This window comes from Pongo abelii, chromosome 18 (genome assembly GCF_028885655.2).
Source record: "Pongo abelii isolate AG06213 chromosome 18, NHGRI_mPonAbe1-v2.0_pri, whole genome shotgun sequence".
Classification (NCBI taxonomy): Eukaryota; Metazoa; Chordata; class Mammalia; order Primates; family Hominidae; genus Pongo; species Pongo abelii.
Genome location: NC_072003.2, coordinates 12,129,020 through 12,152,492, shown reverse-complemented (window position 1 = coordinate 12,152,492; position 23,473 = coordinate 12,129,020). Strand labels below are relative to the sequence as shown.

The window sequence follows — 23,473 nt, the reverse complement described above, 5'->3', positions numbered from 1 at the left end:
GAGGCTCAATCCCACCTTGGGGCGAGGGAGATGGGGCATTTATCCTCCACCCGGACCATCACTGCGGGGGGCTGCATTCACTGGCTCCTTCTCACTCTGGCCCCGGTGGATGGAGCCCACACGTGCAGAGTCACAGCTTGCCTGGGACATTGGGCATGTGCTGGATTTTCGAGTGCCCAGGAATATGGGCAGGGCAGCCCCAACTCCACCTTACCTGAGCAGCTCTCAGGTGCTGTGAAACCCTGGGTAAGTCCTGGCCCCCGCAGGCCTCAGTTTTCCCTATCTGGAAAGTGAAGGTGATGAGAGCATTGTTCTCAATGGGGATTTGGCCATGTCTGGAGACATTCTGGGTTGTTACAACAGGGAGAGAAGGTGTGTCTGGTATCTAGCGGGTGGAGACCAGAGATGCTGAATCCTACAGTGCATAGGACAGAATTTCACAACATAGAGTTATCCAACCCAAAATGTCAACAGTGCCTCAGCTGAGAAACCTGGGCTAGGATCCACCCACCGCAGCCTCCCAAAGTTCTGGGATTACAGGTGTGAGTTACCGCGCCCGGCCGAGAAATTCTAAGAATGATTTTCAGCTTGAACATGCCAAGCTCTGAGTATATCCCAGAGAAGGCTTATGCCAACCTCATGCCAGTCAGGGGCCACTGCTCCTGTACCACTGAGGGCCGCAGGCTGCCCCTCAGAAGCAGACGAGCCCGGGCTCGCTGGCTCCAAATCTGCTGTAAGCCTCTCGTGGTTCTCCTGTACAACACTGGGATACCCCTCATGAGCTCTGGGAGCAGAAGCCAGGACCATCCTAAAGGCCTGGAGACAGCCCTATAAGTCCTCAGTCCTCAACCCAAACCCTCAGATTTTTAAAAAGAGATTCTACTTTTTAGAGTAGTTTTAGGTTCACAGCAAGATTGAACAGAAGATAGAGGCTTCCCTTGTACGCCCTCCCCCAAAACATGCACAGCTGGTCTCATTCTCAACATCCCTCTCCAGAGTGGAACATTCGTTACAACTGATGAATCTATATTGACACATCATCACCCCAAGTCCATGGTTTACATTAAGGTGGATGAATGTGCTCGAGGTACATTCTGTGAGGCTGGGCCAATGGGTAATGACATGAATCCACCATTACTGTGCCATACAGAGGTTGCACTGCTCTAAAAATCCCCTGTGCTCCACCCATTTGTTCCTCTCTCCCCTCAACCCCTGGCAACCACTGATCTTTTTTGCTGTCTCCATAGTTTTTCCAGAATATCATAGAGTTGGAACCACACAGAGTATAGCCTTTTCAGATTGGCTTCTTTCACTTACTAACATCCATGTATTTTCGTGGCTTGATAGTTCATTTCTTTTTTAGCACTGAATAATATTCCATTGTCTGGATGTACCTCGGTTTTTATCCATTCACCTGCTGAAGGACATCTTGACTGCTTCCAAGTTCTGACAATCATGCATACAGCTGCTATAAACATCCATGTGTAGTTTTTTGTGTAGACGTGAGTTTTTAGCTCATTTGGGTAAATGCCAATGGGCCTGATTCCTGGGTTGTATGGTAGGAGTATGTTTATTTTGTTAAAAACTTCCAAGCTGTCTTCCAGAGTGGCTTCACCATTATTGCATCCCCCCCATCAATGAATGAGAATTCCTGTTGCTCCAAAGGGGGGAGGTACTACACACTTTTAAACAACCAGATCTTGCAATCACTCACTCACTCACTCACTCACTATCAGAAGGACAGCACCCAGGGGATGCTGTTCATGAGCACCCATTCATGAGAAACTGCCTCCCTGATCCAATCACCTCCCACCAAGCCCCACCTCCAAAATTGGGGATTACAATTCAACATGAAATTTGGGTGGGACACAGATCCAAATCATATCACAGCTGGACTTAAGTCCTAGCTCTGCCACTTACCAGTGGGACCTTGGTCAAGTTGCTTAACCTCTCTGGGCCCTGGGAGAAGCAGCACAGTGCAAAGTAGTACTTATGTTTTGGGGTGTCTGCCCATGTAGCTCTTACATTGGGGCACCTATGGAAAGTGCCATTTTTTATGCTTAGTATCTTAATACTGAAGTCCCTTTGTCTTAGTCCATTTCATGTTGCTATAAAGGAATAACTGATGCTGGGTAATTTACAAAGAGAAGAGGTTTATTTGGCCCATGATTCTGCTGGCTGGAAGTTCAAGACTGGGCATGCAGTGAGGGCCTCAGGCTGCTTCCACTTGTGGGAGGTGAAGAGGAGCATGTGTGCAGAGATCGCATGGACAGAGAAGACGCAAGGGTAGGGGCAGGTGCCAGGCTCTTTTTAACAACCAGCTCTCTTGGGAACTAATAGAACAAGAACTCACCCCATGGGAGGGAGAGATCCATCCCCATGCCCCATGCCCTAAACACCTCCCATTTGGCCCCACCTCCAACATTGGGGATCAAATTTCAACATGAGGTTTGTAGGGAACAAATATCCAAGCCATAGCACCCTTTTCCCACTGGCAGTCCTGAGAGCCTCTCTTCATGCCTAGTTTCTACTCCTCTGTACCCTGGGTGAGTGCTTATCTCTTTAAGGGGCTTCCCTATGCGTGAGTCATGGAGCCAGTGTCTTAAGCCAAATGATCTCAAACACAACACCACAGTGGACAGATATCCATCTACCCATTTTTTGCGTGATTCAAAATAAGGTAAGATATAGGTATGGCTGCTGTGACAAAGGCCAATGAGAGACAAATGTATTTCTTTCTTGGGTAACAGTCCAAGTATCAGCTATTCAGAACAGATAAGGAGGCTCTATAGGGCAGGGTCTCAGCTTCCCTCTCTTTCTGGGTTTCCCAATCTTTATTCATGGCTCCTACCTCATGATTCAACATGGCTGCTCCAGCTCCTACCATCACAACTGCATTCTATCACAGGGAAAAGTATAATCCCAAAGTGGCACAACTTACTTTATTAGCTTTACTTTACATGACCGTACTCCCTGCAGGGGAGGCCAAGAAGGGTGATCTTTAGCTGATAGGACCATGAGCCAGCCAAAAATCCTCATCTGATGTAAGAAGATATTAGGGTCAGCTGGTAGTTTTGCCCTACATAACAGAACAGATAAAAGTTTAATTTTATTCATGTGGTTGGATGAATACTCAGACCAAGGGGTGTGAGGAAAATGCCCCCAAATCCCCAACAGAGTAATGGGCAAGAGAGGCTGGAGTGAGACAGAAGCCTGTTTGGAAAAGCTGTCAATGTTTTCTTTTGTTCAACCAACAAACAGACATTGAGCATCTCCATTGTGTCTGACACTATAGCAGACACTGCATGTGTGCAGTGAGGAAAGTGGGTGAAAAAGCTAGGTCGTTCCCAGCTGACATGGTGATCAATTTCTTGCATGCCTTTAGTATTGTGCCTCTGTTTACTGAGCACCTCATATGTGCCAGGCCTGGGTAGGGGATAATGAAGCGGAAACAAATCCTGCCTGACCCCAAAAGACTCTCACAATGAATAGGCACTGCCCACAAGCCACATGGGAAAGCCCAGCTCCCTCTGTTAGAATCACACCTGCCTGGGGTGGGGTGGGGGTGAGGAAAGGAGGTAGGATGGCCTGATCTTCATCAGCATCAGTTGCCTGAACCGTGGTTCCAATCTCACCCCCATGCTGTCCGTCTGTGGCCCTTTCCCCTCCTCTGATGTTCAAGGTCTAGAGCAGGATTCATGGCCCTCTCCTCAAGGCAGCGGGGATCTCAAGAGACTTGAACCTCTAGAAGTGGCCAGGGCAGGGGTGTGGCTGGCTGGTCTGTTATCCAGGTGGCATGGGGAACACGTAGAGTAACCCACTCATCCTGGTTTGCTTGGACTATCCCAGTTTTAGCACTGCAGAGCCTGCCTCCTGAGAATCCCCTTGATCTGGGGAAACTAGGAGAGTTGGCCACCCTAGAACCCTGGATTCTGTCTGGGTCCTCCCCTACTCCCCAACTTCTAAACCAGTGGTTATTCACCCTGGCTGCACATTGGCATCTCCTGGGCAGTTTTTTAAGAATGCTGCTGCCTGGGTCCCCCTGCCTGATGAATTCATTCAGAGTTCAGGGTTGAGGCTGGGTGTAGATCTTGTAAAAACAAAAACAAAAAAAACTCCCAGGGGATTCAAGGTGGAGCCAGGGTGTGAGCCCCTCCTTGGGGATGGGGCCGAGCCAGGAGTTGGTTGAAGGTAGATTTTTGTTTTCTAGCTCCAGTGAGAGCTGAGGAAGAGTGGAGAAGGAGCACTGGATTGGGGTTCATTGACTCATTCCTTCACCCACTCATTCATTCATTCATTCATCCATCAATTATGTACAAGGGACCTGCTATGGGTCAGGAGCTGTCCTGGGGCTGGCGACATGGACTGGGGGAAGAGGGTGATCATGAACCTGTTTTCAAGAAGCTCACATTCGAGTTGGGGAAACATAGTCAACAAGCAAGTCACCTGGATACTTCCAGATGAAGATGGGAAGGAACCTGATGGAGTGATGTGTTGGATGAATGGGGGTACATCAGCTCCTGAAAGTCATTGGTTGGGTGCAGCATCTGGGGGCTTCACCACTCCAGACCTTTGGCCTTGACTGTTGGGTCTTGAGGCTTCTAGAAGACAGAGAGAGCCCCCAGGCAGAGTCCCAGGTGTTTGCCAGAGAGTGAGTGTCATAACGTCCTAGTGTGGCACCAACCGTGGCTCCTTCAGAAAGTGACCTCTGAGCTGCCACCGGAAGGACACGGAAGAGCTGGCCATGTGATGAGCATGCCAGGGCATGTGGAGGGCATGTCAGGCAAGGGGGATGGCGAGGGCATAGTCCCCAAGGCGTGTGGAGGGCGTGCCAGGCAAGGGAGACGGCGAGGGCATAGTCCCCAAGTCAAGTTTGGTGCATTCCAAGAACAGCCACCAAGGATGGTGGGCAGCGTGGCCCAGGCTGGAGAGGAGGACAGAGTGGCAGGGGCTGAGAGTGGGGGAGAAGTCGCCAGGGCCAGGCCATGTGGCACTGAGATTCAACTGTGTAGGCAGGGAAGCCTCTAGAAAGTTTTGAGCTGGCATCTGTGGGATCCAGTTACTGCTGGGCAACAAGCTCACTTCGCATGTGGTCTGGAGACGGGATTGTAGGGAAGGGCACAAGACGAAAGAGGAGAGATGGTCTCACCCCCCTGGGTGGCCTTGGCCAGTCCCTTTTCTTCTCTGAGGTTCAGCCACTTACCGGGAAAATGAGGCCAAGAAGCCCTGCCCCATGTGCTTCAGAGGGGCATTTCAGCTGTGCACAGTGGCTCATGCCTGTAGTCTCAGCATTTTGGGAGGCCAAGGTGGGAGGATCACTTGAGTCCAGGAGTTTGAGATCAGCCTGGGCAGCATAGCAAGACCCTGTTTCTAAAAAAAAAAAAAAAATTTTTTTAATTAGCTGGGCTTGGTGGCATGCACTTGTGTTGTCCCAGCTACTCGGGAGGCTAAGGCAGGAGGATCGCATGAGCCCAGGAGGTCGAGGCTGCAGTGAGCTGTGACTGTGCCACTGTACTCCAGCCTGGATAACAGAGTGAGGCTCTGTCTCTAAAATAATAAAAAATAAAAGAAGGGTGTTTGGTGACTCCCTTGAGCGGAAGTTCCCTGGCTACAGTTGGATGAAAGTCTCCGGGCTGTGGCAGAACACAGGGAGGGGGCTTGACACCACCCTTTGGGTAGAAGTGGCCATGCCTGGACCCACCAAATGCAGACTGGGGCCTTTCTCAAGTTCTCTGCTTTGTGGTTGGGTTTTTCCAAGTGAACTGAGCTAAAATTATGAATGGTGAATGCAGCGTCTCGGAGGTATAAAGGCCAAGTGAGGCTGAGAAATGAAAATCCAGTCCTCGAGGTACCTTGGCCAAGCAGCCCTGGGGCTGGCTGGTCATCTCACTCTGGACTCTGGGACGCAGGAAGTGTGGCTGACAATTCCTGGCAGCACAGCACCAACTCCACATTCATGTTGAACACGAAGGAAGCTGGACTGAATTCTGAGAGAAGGGCAGAAATGCAGACGCTTGGATTTCCCCAGACAGAATCCAAGAGTAATCACATCTCAGTGAAGGTCCCAAATCTTAGTGTATTCAGATCTTTTCTATTTGGCTGCCAGGAAGCTCAGCCCCATTCATAGTTCCCCTCCACAAATATATTCTAGAACCCCAACGGTGGCTACGGAGATTTACTAACACTGAATATCCATTTATCACAGGTTCACTGCCTGCCAGGCACTGTGCTAAGCACTTCATATGAGGAAGGACTGGTACCATTCCCATTTTAGAGTCAAAGCGATGGAAATCCAGCAACATGAATTCACCTCATGGGAGCCACTAGTAGGTAGTCACTGAAATCAATTTTCTCCATCCTCTGTAAAAATAGAATTCAGGGCGTGGTGGTGGTTGTCCATAATCCCAGCTACTTAGGAGGCTAAGGTGGGAGGATTGCTTGAGTCCAGGAGTTTGAGGCTGCAGTGAGCTATGATTGTGCCACTGCACTCCAGCCTGGGTGACGGAGTGAGATCCTGTCTCTAAAAAAAAAAAAAAAAAAAAAAAAGAATGAATAAGAATAAAGGCCGGGCATGGTGGTTCAGGACTGTAATCCCAGCACTTTGGGAGGCCAAGGTGGGAGGATTGCTTGAGGCCAGGAGTTGGAGACCAGTCTGAGCAACAAAGTGAAACCCTGTCTCTACAAAAAAAAAATTTTAATTATCTGGGTGTGGTGATGTGCCCCTGTAGTCCCAGCTACTCAGGAGGCTGAGGTGGGAGGATCACCTGAGCCCAGGAGGTCAAGCCTTCAGTAGGCTATGATGGTGCCACTGTACTCCAACTTGGACGACAGAGAGAAACCCTGTCTCTAGAAAAAAAGAAAAAAAAAAAAAAAAGGATTGTAGTCAAGCACATAACTGGACTACATTTCCCAGCACCCCTTGCATTTGGTGTGGGCAGGTGACTATGTTCTCTCCAGTGGCATCTGTGCCTCTCCTGGGTCCTTTAAGTGAGTGATCTACCTCCTCCATAGTCTTTTCTCTCCTACCTTCTGGATATGGAGGTCAGTGGGTCCTGGGGTAGAGTGGATCCCCAAGCTAGAAAAAGTCGGGCTTTTCCAAGTGGAGAACAACTGCCCTGCCACCTGGAATGCCAACCCAGGACTGTTGCGATAAACAAATTTCCATTATGTTTGAAAAGGCAAGGTGTGTTTGCAACAGGGCCTAGCCTAGGCTAATTCATGATGCCCAGAGTTGGGGCAGAGCCAGGACATAAACCCAGTTTTTTGGGCTCTGGGAGTCTCAACTCTGGGGTGCTGCGTGTATGGCCCGGGGGTTCTCTCTTGCAGCAGGCCTGGAAGCATGAGTGCCGCCTGAGGCTACTGTTCCATGAGCACCAACGCCCCCAGAACCTCCATTCCCCCACTTCTTCTTTTTTTGAGACAGAGTCTTGCTCTATCGCCCAGGCTGGAGTGTACTGGCACGATCTTGGCTCACTGCAACCTCCACCTCCTGGATTCAAGTGATTCTTCTGCCTCAGCCACCTGTGTAGCTGGACTACAGGTATGTGCCACCATGCCCAGTTAATTTTGTATTTTTATTACAGGCAGGGTTTCACCATGTTGGCCAGGCTGGTCTTGAACTCCTGACCTGAGGTGATCTGCTCACCTTGGCCTCCCAAAGTGCTGGGATTAGGTGTGAGCCACTGTGCCCAGCCCACTCCCCAACTTCTGCTGGCTTCAGCCTCCCTAAACTGCTGGTAGCTCTATTGTGAAGGGTTTAGAGCCACCGTTGCTGCTGCAAAGAGTACAGCCCGGGCCATCCCACTGATGCCACAATCTATGCCTCTAGACAGGGCACAGATGTCCCTGCTGTTATTACTGGACAAGCTGGGACTTCTAGGTCTTGCAGGATGAGGCTGTCATCACCTCCAGGCCACCGGTTCCCTCTCCTGGGGAAGAAGTCTGCGTGCTCTCCTGGGCAGCCTTGCCACCTCCCTGTTTGTGTGATGCTACTAGCAGGGCCTCCCAGCAGGGCTGCCTGGGTCCCCAGGCTCACTGCACACAGCACTGAAGTGCCAGGCAGCTGGAGCGGGGACTGGTGTTAGCACCGCTGAATGCCGAGCCTGGAGCCCTCCCTCCTTCCTGGTCCCAGGCTTCGGAGCTGAATATAACCTACCGGACTAGGACCCTCTTCCCCTCCTAGGTGGCCTCATTTCTGGCACCCATTGCTGCACACAGAAGCCACATTTCTTTTTTCTTTTCTTTTCTTTTTTTTTTACCTTTTTTTTTTGTGAGACAGAGTTTCGTTCTGTTGCCCAGGCTGGAGTGCAGTGGCACGATCTTGGCTCACTGCAACCTCCACCTCCCAGGTTCAAGCGATTCTCCTGCCTCTGCCTCCTAAGTAGCTGGGATTAGAGATGTGTGCCACCATGTCCAGCTAATTTTTGTAATTTTAGTAGAGATGGGGTTTCACCATGTTGGTCAGGCTGATCTTGAACTCCTGACCTCAAGTGATCCACTCGCCTTGGCCTCCCAAAGTGCTGGGATTACAGAAATGAGCCACCACACCTGGCCCAGATGCCACATTTCAAGACCTGTGTTTGAATATCCTGCGCTCACTCATGGGGAGGGCTATCTGATTTGGGGGTCCTGTTTCTCCCAGGGGCTCCTCAGTCCGTCTGTAAGTGAGTTGATGCTGACAAGTATGAGGGCTCTACCACCTCCACCTGCTGACACTCCCCAAGCACCAGCTGGGTTGGGGTGCACATGGATGGGGGTGAGTGGGCATCATCCATTCTTTTTCCTAGCAGCTCTGGTCCCAGCTGGTGTGGCCTGTATGTGGAGAAAGTAAGGCAGAGAGGCCAGTGACTCATTTAGGGCCACCCTACTGGTCAATTCCCACCAAGGTAGTGGATGACAGAGGTGGAGTAAAGACCCTTTCCTCTGTCTCCCTGATGGTGGTTGGCAGGAGCCCACAGTCCTTCGGATCCTGTCACCATCTTCATTCCCACCAGGTCCTGGTGAGCTTTCACTTCCAACAGCAGCCCCTGCACCTCTTGGCTAGAGACATCCCTCATGATGTTGGAACCCGCTTTGCCTGTGTGTTTTTCTACAGCCAATGGGGCAAGGGCAAGATGGACAGGGGGGTATAAAGACCCCAGCTCCCTCCTCCCACTGGAGACTCTGAGAACCTCCTGTGGGGTGAGCCACAGTTACCTTCTGTTAAGGGTTGAATATGTCCTTCATCTCAAAATTCCTACATTGAAGTCCTAACTTCCTGTACCTTAAAATGTGACCCTACTTGGGGATAGAGTTATTGCAGACATCATTAGAAAGATGAGGTCACACTGGAGTAGGGTGGATCCCTAATCCAATATGACTGGTGTCCTTATAAAAAGGGGAAATTTGGACACAGACACGCATACAGAGAGAACATCATGTGAAGATTGGATTACGCAGCCACAGCCTAGAAAATACCAGAAACTAGGAGAGATGCTGGGGACAGATCCTTCCCTAGCGCCTGCAGAGGGAGCAGGGCTCTGTAGAAACATTAATCTCAGACTTCCAGCCTCCAGAACTGGGAGACGATGAATTGCTGATTTTTAAGCCACTCAGTTTTTGGTACTTTTTGATACATCTTTGAGGGCCTTTGTCTGCTATCACAATCCTGTGTGGCCTGCCTGCCTCTCAGCCCATCTCTCCAACCCTCCCCAGGGCCCTGCCTAATCCCTAAGATGCTCATGCACTCTCATGCAGGGTATGGTCTGCTTCTGGGGAATCCCACCTGACAGCGGGTGTTGTTGTTGTTGTTGTTGTTGTTGTTTGTTTTTGAAACAGAGTCTCGCTTTGTCGCTCAAGCTGGAGGGCAATGGCATGATCTCAGCTCACTGCAACCTCTGCCTCCCAAGTTCAAGCGATTCTCCTGCCTCAGCCTCCCCAGTAGCTGGGATTACAGGCATGTGCCACCACAACCAGCTAATTTTTATATTTTTAGTAGAGACAGGGTTTTACCATGTTGGCCAGGCTGGTCTCAAACTCCTGACCTCAGGTAATCCGTCTGTCTTGGCCTCCCAAAGTGCTGGGATTACAGGCATGAGCCACCATGCCCAGGTTACAACAGTAGGTTTTCAGGAGCAATGGCAAACTCGCCAGCGGCAGAGAATGAAGTGAGCACACTGGTCTCTGAGAGTGGTGAGCTCGACTCTGCAACCCCATCTAAGGGGGGATAGCACCGCTCAGCTCCCACCACAGGGAATTCAGGCTCCATGTCACCTGAGCTTCCTTAAGAAAAAACAGAAATACAGACTTCAAAAAAAAAGTGACATCTGATTTTTCTTTTCTTTTCTTTCCTTTTTTTTTAAGAGACAGGGTCTCACTCTATCACCCAGGCTGGAGAGCAGTGATGTGATCACAGCTCACTGCAGGCTTGAACTCCAGGGCTCAAGTGATCCCACGACAGCCTCCCAAGTAGCAGGGACTGCAGGCACAGGCCACCATGCCCCGCCTGGTTAGTATTTTTATTTTTTATAAATAGATATGAGGTCTCACTTTGTTACCCAGGCTTGTCTTGAACTGGCTTCAAGAGATCCTCCTGCCTTGGCCTCCCAAAGTGCTGGAATTACTGGTGTGAGCTACCACACCTGGCCCCGATTTTCCAATACTGGCCATTAACTCCATGAACGCTGACTTTTTTTTTTTTTTTTAACTATGCAGGTCCAACCCAAACATGTCTGGACCCCAGAGTTGACCCTTGGGCAGGCACTTTGCAACCTTGGGTTAAAGGTTTGGCAGGGACTGTGCACCCCCGTTTTGTGTGATGGGAAAAGCTATGAGCAGGAAGCAGGTGGAGACCTGATATCTACTCATGGGTCTACCACTGGTGTGCTGTATGCACCTGCTTCAAAACCTCTCTGAGCCTCAATCACCTGATCTGTAAAATGGGTATCATGCCATGCACTTTACCTCCTGGAGTGAAAATAAAGGTGGATTGACATAATTTATTTAGCAAACAATTACTATGTGCATGCAACGTACTGAGTATGTGATAAAACATTAACTCTTAGCCAGACACAGTGGCTCATGCCTGTACTCCTAGCACTTTGGGAGGCTGAGGCAGGAGGATCACTTAAGTCTATTCCAGACCACCCTGGGCAACATAGCAAGACCTTGTCTCTATGAGAAATAAAAAATTAGCTGGGTGTGGGGTGTGCACCTGTAGTCCCAGCTACTAGGGAGGCTAAGGCAGGAGGATTGCCTGAGCCCAGGAATTGGAGGCTGTAGAGAGCTATGATTGCAGCACTGCACTCCAGCCTGGGTGACAGTGAGACCCCCATCTAAAAAAAAAAGAAAAAAACAAATTAGCTCCTGCCTTCTATCCAACAGCCCTGTAGGGAAAAGAAAGAGAGATCAGACTGTTACTGTGTCTATGTAGAAAGGAAAGACATAAGAGACTCCATTTTGAAAAAGACCTGTACTTTAAACAATTGCTTTGCTGAGATGTTGTTAATTTGTAGCTTTGCCCCAGCCACTTTACCCCAGCCACTTTGACCCAACCTGGAGCTCACAAAAACATGTGTTGTATGAAATCAAGGTTTAAGGGATCTAGGGCTGTGCAGGACCTGCCTTGTTAACAAAATGTTTACAAGCAGTATACTTGGTAAAAGTCATCGCCATTCTCTAGTCTCAATAAACCAGGGGCACAATGCACTATGGAAAGCCACAGGGACCTCTGTCCTTGAAAGCTGGGTATTGTCCAAGGTTTCTCCCCATGTGATAGTCTGAAATATGGTCTCGTGGGATGAGAAAGACCTGACCGTCCCCCAGCCCGACACCCGTAAAGGGTCTGTGCTGAGGTGGATTAGTAAAAGAGGAAAGCCTCTTGCAGTTGAGATAGAGGAAGGCCACTGTCTCCTGCCTACCCCTGGGAACTGAATGTCTCGGTATAAAACCCGATTGTACATTTGTTCAATTCTGAGATGAGAGAAAAACCGCCCTATGGTGGGAGGCGAGACATGTTTGCAGCAATGCCGCCTTGTTATTCTTTACTCCACTGAGATGTTTGGGTGGAGAGAAACATAAATCTGGCTTACGTGCACGTCCAGTCATAGTACTTTCCCTTGAACTGAATTATGACATAGATTCTATTGCTCACATGTTTGTTGCTGACCTTTTCCTTATTATCACCCTGCCCTCCTACTGCATTCCTTTTTGCTGAAATAATGAAGATAATAGCCAATAAAAACTGAGGAAACTCAGAGACCGGTGCCGGTGCCCGGTGCAGGTCCTTGGTATGCTGAGCACCGGTCCCCTGGGCCCACTGTTGTTTCTCTATACTTTGTCTCTGTGTCTTTTCTCAGTCTCTTATCCCACCTGACTAGAAATACCCACAGGTGTGGAGGGGCAGGCCACCCCTTCACAGCCCTTAAAACAGGTCATGATGCTCATTTCACACTGAAGGAAACTGAGGTTCAGAGAGGTTTAGTAACTTGTCCAAGCTATTTATTTCCCGGCTGATAAGAGGCAGAGCTGAGCTTCAAAGCACGCTGACTGCAAAGTGTCTGAGTCCACAAACTGCTGTTTTGGTTTTTGTTGTTGTTGCTTTGGATACATAGGAAGGAGAGAGATGGGCAGTGACTCTTCGGCTTGCCTTCTGGGTCTCTGGACAAGCCGTCTGGGGAGGAACTGAGCTTACGTGGGCGACGCTGGCACAGGGCAAAGCTTCCTGACCCAGTCTGGACAGGGGCCAGGGCTGGGCTAAACAACCTACCACTCTTTCTCCTCAGCGGAGCATTTCCCGTAAGTGGTGGCAGCCTGCCTGCTGGCTCGCAGACCTGCTAGGGCAGGCAGCCAGCCATTGCTTGAGCTCCTCCTGCAAGAGGCCGCCAGGGCTCCCAAATCGAGGCCTGGGTAATCTGAGTCCCGCTGCCCGCCCCAACCCAACCTCCCTGCGGCGGAGGGCCAGGCATGCTGCAGCGGCTACTCTGGGCTCCCCGCCTCATAGCTTAAATGCATCCTCCATGTTGACATGCGGGGCAGGGCGTTTTGGGAGGTATGGGGACAGGTGGGCCTGTGCTGAAAGGTGGTGTGTGTGTGTGTGTGTGTGAAAGAGAGAACTAGATTGAGACCAGACCCCCCTGGGAGGCAATAATCCAGGTCTCTGTGTCCCCTGAATTGTAAGGTCCTCATCAGGGGACTCTGCAGAGATTCGCTGCCAGGCGCATGTCCTGAGTCGCTCATCCCTTTGTTTACCCACTCTTCGGCCGGCTTGTGGAACGCCAGCTGTGCACCTGGCCCCATGCTCTATGAACAGAAGAGACGCCTGCCCTTATGGAGACAGTACCCTAGTGGAGGCATGGGGAGGGGAATCTTACCAAACCAATAAGAAAACGAGAGAATTAGAGATCGTAGAAAGTGCTAGAAAGGGAACAAACATGTCAGGCCACAGTCTAGATCTCAGACCCTCAAGAAGGACTGAGAAACTGGGTGGGACATGAGCTGGGCTTCAGGGAAGGCCCCTTGTGGGGAGACCTTGTATTTTCAGCCCTGAGAAAATCAGGAGGAGAAGGGCTCTCCTGGCCGGGGAGTCAGCAGGAGCAAAGGCCCTGAGCCGGGAAGGGGTTTGGAAGTTTCTGAAAATCTTGGAGTCTGGCCACTGTGGTCAGAGCACGATGAGTGGTGCAGGGAGAAGTGGGAAAGATCGGCAGTTCCTGACCAAGCAGGGCCCGGCTAGGTCACTTTCTCTAGTGGGGACAAGCTTCAGATCCCCCGGCTGCTGAGGGAGCAACCAGCGTCATGACCTCCCCAGCCCTGCCCCCATGGGAGGGGCCTGCCAACCTCTGGCTGCTCCAACAGGAAGCAGAGGTCCAGGGCCCATCCTGCCCACTGGAGTAACAGCCACTGCCCCCCATCCCGGCTGGCCGCAGAGAAGGCCCTGTTGACCTGACATTTCTGTCTCTTGTCCAGGCCCTTGAGTGACAAGAGGCCTTCTTTGGCCTGTTTGCTGACTTCGCCACGGCCCTGGTGAGAGAGTGTGTTGCTCGGGAGGCCAGGCGGGCCACATCAAAACTTGGCTGTCCCTTTTGTTCCCTGGTCTGGAATTTCCCCTCTGTGTGCTTCTGGCATCCCGTCTCTACAAAAAATAAAATTAGCAGGCTGGGTGTGGTGGCTTACGCCTGTAATCCCAACATTTTGGGAGCCCAAGAAGGGAGGATCACTTGAGGTCAGGAGTTCCAGACCAGCCTGGCTAACGTGGTGAAACCCCATCTCTATTAAAAATACAAAAATTAGCTGGGTCTGGTGGCGGGTGCCTGTAATCCTCAGGAGGCTGAGACAGGAAATCACTTGAACTCAGGAGGTGGAGGTTGCAGTGAGCCGAGATGGCGCCATTGCACTCCAGCCTGGGTGACAGAGCAAGACTCTGTCTCAAAATAGATAAATAAATAAATAAAATAAGCTAGGCATAGTGGGCATGTGCCTATGGTCCCAACTATACAGGAGGCTGAGGTGGGAGGACCACTTGAGCCCAGGATTTTGAGACCAGCCTGGGCAATATAGTGAGATCCCAACTCAAAAAAAAAAAGGTAAAATTTATTTGCTTTGTTCCCCAGGCTGGAGTGCAGTGGTATGATCTTGGCTCACTGAAGACTTCGCCTCCTGGGTTCAAGCGACTCTCCTGCCTCAGCCTCCCGAGTAGCTGGGATTACAGGTGTGCACCACCACACCTGGCTAATTTTTGTATTTTTTAGTAGAGACGGGGTTTCACCATGTTGGCCAAGCTGGTCTCAAACTCCTGATCTCAAGTGATCCGACCGCCTCGGCCTCCCAAAGTGCTGGGATTACAGGCGTGCACCACCACACCTGGCTAATTTTTGTATTTTTTAGTAGAGACGGGGTTTCACCATGTTGGCCAAGCTGGTCTCAAACTCCTGATCTCAAGTGATCCGACCGCCTCGGCCTCCCAAAGTGCTGGGATTACAGGCGTGAGCCACTATGCCTGGACATTTATTTTAATTTTGACAGGCTTTCACTATCACCCAGACTGAAGTGCAGTGGTGCAATCACGGCTCATTGTAGCCTCGACCTCCTGGGCTCAAATAATCCTCCCTCCTCAGCTCTTCAGTAGCTGAGACTACAGGCGCACACCACCATGCCGGACTAATTTTTGTACTTCTTATAGAGACAGGGTATTGCTATGTTGTCCAGGCTTGTCTCTAACTCCCCAGCTCAAGTGATCCTCCCACCTCAGCCTCGTGAATAGCTGGGACTACAGGCATGCACCACCACGCCAGGCTAATTTTTTTTTAATTATTATTTTTTTGTAGAGACAGAGTCTCACTATGTTGCCCAGGCTGTTAATTATAATAATACTTTCTCTTTAATCCACTATGTCTAAAAGATTATCATTATAGCATGTAAACAATTAAAACATGATTTCAATATTATTATTTTACATTCTTTTATTCCTACCAAGTCTTTTTTCTTTTCTTTTTTTTTTTTTTTTTTGAGACAGAGTCTCACTCTGTTGCCCATGCTGGAGTATAATGGCACGATCTCGGCTCACTGGAACCTCTGCCTCCCGGGTTCAAGCAATTCTCCTGTCTCAGCTTCCCAAGTAGCTGGAAGTACAGGTGCCCGCCACCATACCTGGCTAATTTTTGTATTTTTAGTAAAGATGGGGTTTCATCATATTGGTCAGGCTGGTATTGAACTCTTGACCTCAGGTGATCCACCTGCCTCGCCTCCTAAAGTGCTGAGATTACAGGCGTGAGCCACCATGCCCGGCCTTTTATTTCTACCAAGTCTTCAATCTCTGGTGTGTACTTTGCCCTGACAGCCCATCTCCATCCAGCCTCACCCCATTTCAAGGGCTCAGTAATGACTTGTGGCTCCTGGATTAGATAGCACAGCTTTACACGCGGCATTTAGTGCACGTTTGACAAGCTCTAGTTTGTTGTTTTTTTACTTGGCTGTATTTATCTGTCTGCAACTAGAATGCTGGCCTAAAGAGGGTCAGCAATCAGCAGCTTCCATCTCTTGCTAAGGGCTGCATCTGTGTCCACACCAGCGTGCTTGGCATAGCTGGTGTCAGGATTTGCACCCAGGTCTGTCTGGGTAGAAATCCAGGGCTATTTCCATGTACCACTCCCTGTGCCTGACAAGGTAGATGGGGCCCTGAAGGCAGCCCACGGGAGGGGACCCTCCTTCTTCTCTTGGCTCTCTGCTCCGCCCTCTTGGGTAACCTGCACTGGCTGCCAGCCTGAAGAAGGAATGGACCAGGTCACCGAAAGGAGCCTCCGTGAAACGGGCAGCAGTGTGACAGTCACAGTCACAGGGGCAGCCATACAAACAGGAGGGTGGGAGCCCCCCCAACCTCGTGGGCCCGGATGTCCCCTGGCCTGGAGTCATAGTGTAACTGAGTAGCTTGGCTTCAAAATGCTTTTTTTTTTTTTTTTTTTTTTGCTCTGTTCCCCAGGCTGGAGTGCAGTGGCGCAATCTCGGCTCACTGCAACCTCTGCCTCCCAGGTTCAAGTGATTCTCCTACCTCAGCCTCCCAAGTAGCCAGAATTTCAGGCACCCACCACCATGCCCAGCTAATTTTTGTATTTTTAGCAGAGATGCGGTTTCATCATGTTGGCCACGCTGGTCTCAAACTCCTGACCTCGAGTGATCCACCTGCCTTGGCCTCCCAAAGTGCTGGGATTACAGGCATGAACCACTGTGCCAGGCCTCAAAACGCATTTTACACTTTTTTCCCTTTTTCTCTTTTCTCCTTAGTCTCAAGATATAACGTCAAAACAAACTGCAGAAACCTTTTTTTCCCCTCCTTAGTCTTTTTTTTGAGACAGTCTCGCTCTGTTGCCCAGCCTGGAGTGCAGTGGCATGATCTCGGCTCACTGCAACCTCCACCTCCTGGGTTCAAGTGATTCTCCTGACTCAGCCTCCCAAGTAGCTGGGATTACAGGTGTGCACCACCGTGCCCGGCTAATTTTTTGTATTTTTAGTAGAGACGGGGTTTCACCATACTGGCCAGGCTGGTCTCGAACTCCTGACCTTGTGATCCACCCCCTCGGCCTCCCTCCTTAGTCTTAAAATATAGCCTTGAACTGTACTTTCAAACTCTGTCTCTCTCCCTTATCCCATGCACATTTATCTGGCTGTATGCTTGTATTAATTATGTGTTCACTTAGAAGTTCCAGGAGCTAACCTTGAAACAGACCAGGCTTGGAGACCCAGCTGCAAAATTCCAGAGATTATCTCTAGGTGGTTTGTCAACAACCTGGGCATGGTTGGGATGACGCCAGGCTATGGTTCAGGTGGAGAAAGGCTCAAGATAGCCGCTGGAACAAGACAAACTGGCTTTGTACCCGGCACCACTCCCGTTCTAAGTTTCCTTTTTTAAATGTTTTATTTTTTGAGACAGGGTCTAGCTCTGTCGCCCAGGCTGGAGTGTAGTAGCACAAACACACCTTACTGCAGCCTTAACCTCCTGGGCTCAAGTGATCCTCCTGCCTCAGTCTCCAGAGTAGTTGGGAGTACAGGTGTGTGCCACTGTGGCTGGCTAATTTTTTTAGTTTTGTAGAGACAGGGCCTCGCCATGTTGCCTAGGCTAGACCCGAAGTCCTGGGCTCAAATGATCCTCCCGCCTAGGCCGCCCAAAGTGCTGGAATGACATGTGTGAGCCACCGCTGTGCCCAACCTTCCAAGTGCCCTTTCTTTAAGTCCCTCTCCCCAGCCTAAAGTTAAAAATGGTTCCTGTAAAGCACAAGACTGGGCCATTTCCCCACCACTAGCCCTGGAATAAAGTCACTTTCCTTTCACTGCATCTCGTCCTTCTTATTAGCTTTGTAAGTGATCAGCAGCCGAGCCTGTGTATGGTTACAACAGGACTGCCAGAAAATAGAGGCCACCCAGATACATTTGAACTGGAAATAAACAAGTGAACTTTTTTTTTTTTTTTTTTTTTTGAGATGGAGTCTTGCTCTGTCACCCAGGCTGGAGTGCAATGGCACAATCTTGGCTTACTGCAACCTCTGCCTCCCTGGTTCAAGTGATTCTCCTGCCTCAGCATCCTGAGTAGCTAGGACTACAGGCGCGTGCCACCAAGCCTGGCTAATTTTTTGTATTTTTAGTAGAGATGGGGTTTCACCTTGTTAGCCAGGATAGTCTCGATCTCCTGACCTCGTGATCTGCCCGCCTCAGCCTCCCAAAGTACTGGGATTACAGGCATGAGCCACCATGCCCGGCGACAAGTGATCATTTTTAAGTATAATTATGTCCCAAATATTGCATGGAACATACTTGCACTAAAAAAATTGTCATTTATTTCAAATTCTAATTTAGCTCAGTTTCTTTATTTTTATTTTTTTCTTTTTCTTTTTTTTTTGAGACAGGGTCTCACTCTGTTGCTCAGGCTGGAGTGCAGTGGGGCAATCTTGGCTCACTGCAACCTCTGTCTCCCGGGTTCAAGCAATTCTCCTGCCTCAGCCTTGCTGGTAGCTGGGATTACAGGTGCACATCACCACGTACAGCTAATTTTTGTATTTTTAATCAGGATAGGGTTTCCCCATGTTGGCCAGGCTGGTCTTAAACTCTTGACCTCAAATGAACGGCCTGCCTTGGCCTCCCCCAAAGTGTTGGAATTACAGGTGTGAGCCACCATGCCCTGCCTGAGTTCCCTTATTTTTATTTGCTAGATCTGGCAACCCTACCTGGGGAGAAATGACAGGATCATTGTCAGATGCCAGGGAGTGGGGTGCAGATCTCAGGTGCCAGTGGGATCGTAGGGAGTGCCACTCATAGGAATGCCGGGCTGAGGGTGATGAGCAGCTGCTGGCTTTGGTGTGACAGGTTTGGGGGCTGCCACTTCCATCCTGCCTGGTGGGGACACTGAGTGCATCTTGAGCCTTTTCAAGCCCCAGATGTAGTCAAACTCTTTCCACTCCCCACCGACCCTCTATGCCAACTGCCCTTTGCTCACAGCGAAAGAGTCAAACACTCTGTGTGACTTACAGCTTGCCATGGTCCTGCCAGACTGATGTCTCCTTCCTCCCCTGGCCGAACGTTCTCCTCCAGCCTCTGGGCTCCAGCACCCTGTCCTGTGTTTGCCAGAATTCACACCCAAGCTTCTGCCTCCTGGTCCAGGACTCCTGGGGTCACTGGAGAGAAAGACTGTGTGTGTACCTCTGTCCAGGTGCCCTTTGTCCTGGGGGCACGCAGTGTGAGGCCAACAGGAGCCACTCAGGAAAGGCTAGCCCTGTTCTGCCGGGAAGACAGATATCCCCAGCAGAGGCCCCTGACACGAGGCTCCTGTTCTGTGTGCTGCTGGCCCACTGGGTCTCCTGACCCGAGACCCCTGTGCTGATGACCTTAAGTCACTGTCAACAAGGCCGCTGTTTACTGAGCCCCTATTCTGAGAAGGGCATTTGACATGTTTTCTCTAGTCCTTCATCATCCTTGCCAGGTAGGGGGAAAGTATGGCCCCACTTTACAGATGTGGAGACTGAGGCCAGAGAGGTGAAGTCCCCTGCCTAAGGCGACCTGCCCCCTCCCCAACAAAGCCTGCAGACTCCAGATGTTGACCTCCAAGGTCATCCAGAGGCCAGTGGCTACCTGAGCCTGGACCTCCTTCCCTGGGGTTGTTCTGGCTTCAGGGTCCCAAGCCCAGCTGCAGGGATCAGAGATGGGGTTGCTTCTCACAGGTCTGCTCCCCAAATCCTTCAGGCGCCAAGACCAGTGGGGGTCGCGGGAGGGGAGAGGGCCAGTGTTTCCCAAAGGTCGGGCTTCCAAGCCCTCTCTGCAGCTCTTATTAAGGCAGATCTCCAAGACGCAACCCTGGAGGTTCAGAAGACCTAGAGTGAGATCCTAAAATCTACCCTTTTGTTTGTTTGTTGTTTTTTTCCGAGACTGAATCTCACTGTGTGGCCCAGCCTGGAGTGCAGTGGCGCAATCACAGCTCACCACAACCTCTACCTCCTGGGTTCAAGCGATTCTCCTGCCTCAGCCTCCTGAGTAGCTGGGATTACAGGCTTGCGCCACCATACCCGGCTAATTTTTGTATTTTTAGTAGAGACAGGGTTTTGCCATATTGGCCAGGCTGATCTCAAACTCCTGACTTCAAGTGGTCTACCCACCTCGGCCTCCCAAAGTGCTGGGATTACAGGTGTGAGCCACTGTGCCCGGCCTAAAATCTACCTTTCAACTAGGTGTCTCTGCCGCAGCCAGTTTTAAACCAAGATGAGTTCTCTGTGCAACCCTCAGGCCCTCTGCCCACCCCCCCAGATTCAGGAAGCTGACCCCACAGAGGGCCGTCTGGGCCATGTGTAGAGGGAGGGTGCTTTCTTCCAAGGAGGGAATAACAGGGCTTCATATGTGGCCCCAGCATCTGTATCCTCAGCTCTCTGTCCCATGTGGACAGGTCAGGAGGGAGAGAAGTGACCCTGTATTTATAGAACCACCTCCAGATGGCAGGAGCTGAGGATATTTCTGGAGGAATCTCCAACCCAGTGGCTGAGAATGACAGTTGGTCCTGAGTGGGGATTCCAAGGGGGTTTTCCCATGACTCCAGGAACCCCAACTCAACAGACACCAACAGCTGGTGATTCTTAGGGTCAGAGAAAAAGCCCCTAAATGTTCTGCAACGGCTTCTTCCCTCCAGCTGCCCTCCTGCCTCCTTCCTCCTTCCTCCCAATATCCCCTCCCAGGCTGCTGGGGCCCGGCTGGGAGTGGGCCTCTCCGTTCACCCTTCTGGGCAGGAAGAGCTCACAGGCCTTTCTAGAAAACCAGGCCTTGGTGGTTTAGATCTTTACAATTCAAAGGGTGGTCCAGGGAGCAGCAGCATCAGCTTCTACCAGGGGCTCTCAGAAATGCAGGATCTCAGCCGGAGGCGGTGGCTCACGCCTGTAATTCCAGCCTTTTGGGAGGCTGAGGCAGGTGGATCACTTGAGGTCAGGAGTTCGAGACCAGCCTGGCCAACATGGTGAAACCCTCTCTCTACTAAAAACATACAAATTCGCCAGGCATGGTGGTATGTGCCTGAAGTCCCAGCTACTTAAGAGGCTGAGGCATGAGAATCACTTGAACCCAGGAGGTGGAGGTTGCAGTGAGCTGAGATCTAGCCACTGACTCCATCTCAAGAAAGAAAGGAAGGAAGGAAGGAAGGAAAGGAGAAAAGAAAAGAAAGGAAGGAAAGAAAGGAAGAAAGAAAGGATCTCAGGCCCTGCCCAGACCCCCAGACCCCCAGACCGCTGAGTCAGCATCCAGCGTCTAAGCCAACCCCAGGAGATTCATTTGCAGATTGAGGGGCCAGAAGCACTCATTAAATCACTGGTTCTTTACCTTGCAGCCCAACACCTGGGAGCTTTAAAAGCACTGGTATAGGGTCCCATCCCCACAGAGCCTGATTTAATTGGTCCATAACACAATCTGGGCAGTGGGTCTTTTAGAAGCTACCCAAATTGCAGCAGAGTTTGGCAAATATATATACATATACATATATATACACATACACACACACACATATATATATACACATTTATATATATATAAATCTTGGTTCCTGAAGATGGCATAGTAGAGGCCGGGTGTAGTGGTTCATGCCTGTAATCCCAGCTCTTTGGGAGGCCAAGGTGGGTGGATCACCTGCGGTCAGGAGTTGGAAACCAGCCTGGCCAACATGGTGAAACCCCCTCTACTAAAAATACAAAATACAAAAATTACCCGTGTTGGTGGCAGGTGCCTGTAATCCCAGGTACCTGGGAGGCTGAGGCAGGAGAATTGCAGGAACCCGGGAGGCAGGGGTTGCAGTGAGCTGAGATCGCACCATTGCACTCCAGCCTGGGCGACAAGAAGGAAACTCCACCTCAAAAAAAAAAAAAAAAAAGAAATGGCATAGGAAAAAGCACTTTCCCTCCATACACACCTGGCAGGCCCCTTGTGGGGTCAGCTTAGGGAATTGGGGTGGGGGCAAAGGGCAGAAAGCCTGGAACCCAGGCCCAGGATCAGAGATGAGACAGCTCCTGCCTCCACCTCCGCCCATGGAGACCATCAGTGGGGAAAATGTGTTAGGGGCTTGTGGCCCAGGAGCCCTCTTTGGGGTCACCAGGGGCGGGGGACACGTACCTATTACCCATGGCGAGAGGGCAAAGGGCAGGATCAGTGGCTTTGGCATCTCGATGCTCAGCCCTCTGCCCGTGGGTGGGGGATCAGGACAGGGACAGGGCACGCAGGAGAGGAGAGTCACTATGTCCTGGGCCAGGAAAGACCCTCAGGTGACAAGTTTTCTTTCCTGGGAGGTACCCAGGAAGACTTTCACATCAAGAAACACTACTATTACTGTCAATAATAGTATTAATACTACACTAACTTTGTGCTTAATAAGTGCCTGCCATGGCGATGCACGCAGATCTCACTGTGCTTCTGAAGCTGTGGCTGTAGCAGCGTCACCCCTTAAAAGGCAGATGAGGCCCGGTGTGATGGCTCATTCCTGTAATGCCAACACTTTGGGAGGCTGAAGCAGGAGGATGGCTTGAACCTAGGTGTTCAAGACTAGCCTGGGCAATATAGTGAGACCCTCCTCTCTACAAAAATAAAAATTTAGCCAGGTGTGGTGCTGCAGCCTGTGGTCCCAGCTATTCGGGAGGCTGAGGCGGGAGGATTGCTTGAGCCCAGGAGTTTGAGGCCACAGTGAGCTATGATGGCACCACTGCTCTCCAGCCTGGGCGCAGACTGTTCCCAACAGTCTCTGCGCGCAAGAAATTCCCAGGAAGCTTGTGAAAAGCAGATTCTCAGGCCCGGCCCAGGGGATGTGGAAGGCCTGCAGTGCGGCCCTAGAATCTGCCTTCCCCGACCCACCCCCCCAAAAAAACACAACAGGGTCCATCCTAACTGCATTTTGTCGGGGGGTGAGGGGCGGGGCGGGGAAGGCAGACTCTAGGGCTCCACTCCAAGCCTTCCACATCCCCTGGGCCCGGACTGAGAATCTGCTTTTCACAAGCTTCCTGGGAATTTCTTGCGCGCAGAGACTGTTGGGAAACACTGACCTTCTCCCAACCCTGAATGCGGCTGCCCACCACTGACATTCATTCATTGCCTTACCATTCACTCCATCCACGTTTATGCGCCGTCCACACCATTCGCTGACGCAGCCGCCCCCCGCCCCTCACTCCCATTCCTCCCACCATCTCTGTCCGCAGTTCCCCAGGCCGTTCCCTCCCTGCCGCCGTTTTCTCTCCCGGGCGCGTCCCCGGCGAGCCGAGCCCCCTCCCCAGCCTGCGACTGCGCCTTAGGCCCCGAGCGCCCCGCCCCACCCGAGAACCTGCGCTGAGGCGGCCCCACGGGGCGCAGGCCCCGACCCTCAGCGTCCACCGTCTGCTGCCCGCATCCGCCCGCCCGGCGTCCGAGCCCTTCAGCGGCGACGGGCGGAGCTGGAGCCCCGGGCCTGGGCGCCAGGGGGGCTCCTGGGAGGGTGATGAAGCAGGTAGGGCCGCGGGGATGCTGG

General features: G+C 51.1%; 1 protein-coding gene and 1 long non-coding RNA gene across 3 annotated transcripts in view; one reads left to right on the top strand and one right to left on the bottom strand.

Annotated features, from left to right (window-relative positions):
- Window positions 1-588: 588 nt before the first annotated feature.
- Window positions 589-23,201, bottom strand: LOC129050689 (uncharacterized). The gene is made up of 5 exons (XR_008514401.1): window positions 23,071-23,201; window positions 18,988-19,133; window positions 5,204-5,370; window positions 4,447-4,601; window positions 589-3,079 (listed from the first exon to the last, which is right to left on the bottom strand). It is a non-coding gene; the product is annotated as an uncharacterized LOC129050689 (long non-coding RNA).
- Window positions 23,069-23,473, top strand: part of TVP23A (trans-golgi network vesicle protein 23 homolog A) — a 50,424-nt gene continuing 50,019 nt past the window's right edge. The window contains exon 1 of one of the 2 annotated variants that reach the window (XM_054533462.1): window positions 23,069-23,452. In XM_054533462.1, the coding sequence (XP_054389437.1) occupies window positions 23,444-23,452 (9 nt within the window). In that variant the 5' untranslated portion in view covers window positions 23,069-23,443. The remainder of the gene's footprint in view (window positions 23,453-23,473) is intronic. The other variant, XM_024233908.2, reaches the window with a different exon arrangement.